The sequence below is a fragment of the Berghia stephanieae genome, chromosome 8, assembly GCF_034508935.2.
Source record: "Berghia stephanieae isolate SIO BIC M18660-M18661 chromosome 8, UCSD_Bste_1.3, whole genome shotgun sequence".
Lineage (NCBI taxonomy): Eukaryota > Metazoa > Mollusca > Gastropoda > Nudibranchia > Aeolidiidae > Berghia > Berghia stephanieae.
This window is the reverse complement of record NC_088367.1, coordinates 17528970-17533969: the sequence shown is the minus strand read 5'-3', so window position 1 is coordinate 17533969 and position 5000 is coordinate 17528970. Positions and strand designations below refer to the sequence as shown.

General features: G+C 35.6%; 1 protein-coding gene across 2 annotated transcripts in view; it reads right to left on the bottom strand.

The window, feature by feature from the left end:
- Positions 1 to 5000, bottom strand: part of LOC144978287 (insulin-like growth factor-binding protein 2) — a 36724-nt gene that overhangs the window by 10619 nt on the left and 21105 nt on the right. For both annotated transcript variants that reach the window (XM_078924142.1, XM_078924143.1), the window contains exon 2: positions 1530 to 2050. In XM_078924142.1, the coding sequence (XP_078780268.1) occupies positions 1530 to 1750 (221 nt within the window). In that variant the 5' untranslated portion in view covers positions 1751 to 2050. The remainder of the gene's footprint in view (positions 1 to 1529; positions 2051 to 5000) is intronic.

Sequence of the window (5000 nt, the reverse complement as noted above, 5' to 3'; positions counted from 1 at the left end):
GCGTCAGGTTCTTCCCCAATACGCTTTGGAGACCAATCTAACTTGGGGGTCTCATTACCAGGTCTCATATCGTTATTTGTTTTGCTTTTCTTCATTCGGGTTTCCGTGGCAGGTTTACTCACAGTAGTTTGCCATTGCTTTCTGTGAGAGAGCAGTGTCCTTACAGGACGGGTGTCCCAGCCATTGTCTCCATAGGATATCCTCTGCCTAGCATATTGAAGAAGAAACCAGTTCTGAAGCTCCTTCAGCTGCTCTCCGTCCTCATCCATCGCCTGCCTGGCGCGACTTCACGTAACCCTGTTCGGGGGGCATTGCGGGTACTCGGTCTTGCCCAAGGACCTCCCGCAGGCTAGTGGAGGGAAGGAGACGCCTTACTACTCCTATTGACAGATCTCAATCTGCCCCACTACCCTTTTAAAATCATCTGTGTTAAAATTGTGAGTGATGCACAGGATCTGTGGGCTGTTTTCCCCGGGGGTTAAGCTAAGGTGGCTATGGTTCTTGGGTTCCCGATCAGCGGTTGATTTCAGGGAAAAAAATACTTTATTTTAAATTTTTGTGTCAAAAATAAAACAACTTAAATGTTTATTCGACTAGTTTTAATAAAATAGTCTACGATAAATGACGTAGTTTTCAAAAGTATGCATTTTGTGTTGATTGAAGAACTGACGGCTCAGAAAGGAATCCACGTCCATAGCTCGACAGTCATAGCAACAAAATGTCACAGAGGAACGATCAATTCTTGACTTTTAAAATATTTAATTTCCTTTTCATATTTTTAATGAAATAATTTATATGTGTTATATTTATTTTTGTTCCCTTGTATCAATCATGAATATAGTTTAGTTTTTGTAAAGCACTAAGAGCTTGATTTAATGAAATGACACAATCACAAATGTCGCGTATTGTTTTAATCTTCATCAATAATGATTAACATACAGAAGTTCATTTGTGTCCATTTAAGAATTCTGACATTAAAAGTTACAAACAGAAGTTCATTCGTGTAAATTTAAGAATTCCGACATTAAAAGTTAATATAATCAATTCATCTTTCTCGTGAATGGTATTTGTCTCAATTTTTTTTCCAGATTTAATTGTATTTTATCTATTAACACTTACAAGCGAGGTTCTATTTTTCTAAATAACCATTACCCAGTTCACGGCAGTAGTCGGAAAGACACGTATTAAAATATTTGGCCAGAAAATTCGTCCTTCAAGTATTGATCGATTTAGATGTCCCTCATCTTGGCAAAACTCTTAAACCTAGGGCCCGGTGCGATAGATGCATGGAGATGTGGCATTATTATGGCAACCCAGCAGAATGCGGGATCAATTGAAATAATAATAATGATAATAATAATAATAATAATAATAATAAATAATAATAATAATAATAATAATAATAATAATAATGATGATGATGATAATAATAATAATAATAATAATAATAATAATAATAATAATAATAATAATAATAATAATAATAATAATAATAATAATAATACATACTCTATCTGTAATTATCTTACCTGGCACATTGGTAACAGCAAGCACACACACCAGCTCGCAAAACGGGCTCACAATCGTAGCTGAAGGACATTTGTGGACATTGGACGGATGAACAGGGTGGACAATCAAAGAGCTTCCTCAAAAGTTGTTGACTCAACTTGACCGCGGACGCTTGGCCGAGAAGTGAAAGACTGACAGTGACAGCGAAGATAAGGACAAAATATTTATTTGATGACGTCATTTTCAATTTTTTTTTGTTTTGAATATAAACGAAAGCTGTGATGGTTGGAGGTCGGGGTTTTAGAAAATCTTTTTCCTTGTTTGTTTTTGCTTGGAAGTTGAATGAAACTCAACAGGTTAACTTGGCTTTGGTGATAGTAGTTTTTACTCTCTTTTTTTCTTTTCGGTGATTCCAAATTTTGTTCACTTGATTTACGTCGATGAAAATTCAAATATTTAGAGTTTGATTGTTCATAAATGCTTTGCAGCCTTAGTCAAAAGCAGTGTCCCGATTTTGCTGGGGTTCTTTTTGTTCTGAAATCTGAAAAGAGAAAAAAAATACCAATGATTGTAAATTGATTGAATGTATCAAACATTTTGATGTTGTTATTCTGTAAATATATGTCTGCGATGTGGTTTATCATGATGCATTATGGCGGCATTTTTATGATGATGTGGTGACGATGACGATTTTGGCGATGACAGTGTCTACAATGACACACACACACACACACATACACAAACGCACACCTATTTCACTTCTACTTTATTAATCGAAAAACAAGATTTACTATTCAGGCTGCCTGTGATAAAAAAAGATACTGAGAAAAATTAAAATGAAAACAAAATAGAAGCAACAACAACAAAAACATCCCCCCCAAAAACCCTAAAAAAAAACAAAACAAAACAAAAGAAAACAAACAAACAACAACCCCACCCCCCAAAAAAAAACACAACATAACAAACAACCCCCCCCCCCAAAAAAAAAAAAAACACACCCCATTCTAACCCCCCCCCCCCCCCACCCGGCCCCCGAAAAACACAACTAAAGAACGCAAATTAAAAAGCAACAACGACTTTTCAAAGTTTTTTTTAAGAACGCAAAAACTCATACAAAATTTTGATGTGTCACAAACTCAACGCCCAGAGGCCATATATACCATGTACCGAATCGTCAATGAACGATTGTGTTGAAAACAGCGTGATTTCCATAAGAACAAAATTTGTCAATGAGACAGGATATTACCCAGACTGCCCACCCACACGTTCTCTGGTCGCGACAAAATAAACATAATAATATTGATGAATTCTGATCGAAACGAGTTTAGTTTGATAAATGGATCTACTCTAAAAAAATTAATTTAAAAAATTGAGCTTTATATAGCGCAATATCCACTAAATGTGCTCAAAGCTCTTTACAAGGAGTCCCTGGTCAACAGCAACATTTAACACGTAGGACGGGACATGACGCCTGTTAAGCGATATTACAATTTTTCGGACAAAGCCAACGCTGTTAACGGCCAGGTACTGATTTTACACCTGAGTACGGTAATGTGAGTAAAGAGTCTTTTCCAAGGACTCAACTATGCGCCGAGCGCGAGGCTCGAACCCAGGACCTTCCGATCCGATAGCGAGTGTCATACCACTAGACCACATACTCTAGTCATGAACCATTATTTCAATATTTCAGATAGACAAACTAGTAGATAACTGACTTATTCTGGAAAACCGTGTATTTAAAAGTTGGTCAGAATACTCAATCTTCAAATATCGATCGATTTAAATGAACTTCATCTTGGCAAAAACTCTCAAATCTGGGGCTTCGCGAATAATCAATTAATTGAAAGATATGTCAAATTTTAATTATTCCAACTAGAATCTTTCATATCACCTCAAAGTCACGGGGAAAAGAAACGAATCAAACAATATTATCATTTGAAATCATAATTTGTTCTTTTGACACTGCTGTAAGGGTTCAGGGCCGTTTTGATTCTATTAATAGATAAATGATGTCATTAGCTCGTTTGCTAAGGAAATTCAGAAAGTTATAGATACATCACGTGGGTTTAGTCAGACACTTATTAATTATTTATTCGAACAAGATAGGAAGTAATATAATAAACGTAATTTTAGTATTGCTCTTTCACACATTATCACAGAGGGAAATTCCAGGACAGATCTAGCTAATTATCTTTAGCTATTTGGTTGCTTTTGTGTCATTTACGTAGGTGAATCTCATGAACTTTTTGAATTGCGCGTTCTTATTATAACTGAATGGTGTGATTGCAATTTTCATTAGATAGGTCAACGAAAGTTTGCTGAATTTGCAATTTGCTCGACTTGTCCAATGGGTGTGAACGAGGAAGTTGAGGAGAGGGCAAAGTGGTTGAGTGGATTAGGCAATGAAATATACCCATCTCTTAAAGGTTTCGAGGTCAACCCCCCCCCCCCCACATCCGCTATCAGCCAATAGAAAGAAAACTGAATTCTATTTTCAAGTTAAGACTTTGCGGCGCTGAACTTTGGCTGAGGTCTGTGATATTTTTTGTCCCAACCTGAAACATATCCTATGGACGTATTCTTTCTCGTAGGACGCTATCGTCAACGCATTCCAAGAAGGAATATAGATGATCCTTTCAACAACAGACGTCTCTGTTCAACAGTCATGACCCATCCTTTAGCAGGTCATCAAGTGTAAAAAGGGACTGAAGGTTGATTATCTCGCTCAACTAAAGATAATATATCGGATGCCAACCTGAACTCGCCTTAATAAAAATTCTGGTCTGGTATTTTTGACATGGGCTTAATGATTGAACCACAAAACTGTGATGTATATATCAAAACTGTGATATATATATATATATATATATATAATATATATATATATATATATATATATATATATATATATATATATATATATATATATATATATAATTTCACTTTGTTCCATTGCTGTTATCAAGATGTATCAAATATGTATCATAACACGATTTATATATATATTATATATATATATAAATAAATAAATAAATATATATATGTATATATATATATATATATATATATATATATATATATATATATATATATATATATATATATAGAGAGAGAGAGAGAGAGAGAGAGAGAGAGAGAGAGAGAGAGAGAGAGAGAGATTAAAAATTATGCCTTTTCCGCCACGACATCATAAGACATCGTCGCCTAGGCATTCCACGAAGGAATATAGATAACTCATCAAACAAGATGTCTGATGTCAACAGGAATCAACCACGTTGTCCAAGTGAGCAAATTGGGGGTTAATAATCTTGCTCAAGGATAAAAACGAAAGTACCGTGGAGTGGGACTCGAACCCGGGTCCTTCCGGGTCACAGTGCAATGTCTTAACCACTCGGCCACTTCGCGAGAAAAAAAAAAACTCCGGAAAAAAAAAGGATGACTCGGTTTCAGAACCATCCGAAATTTTGCAAGCTACAAAAACGAATACGTAG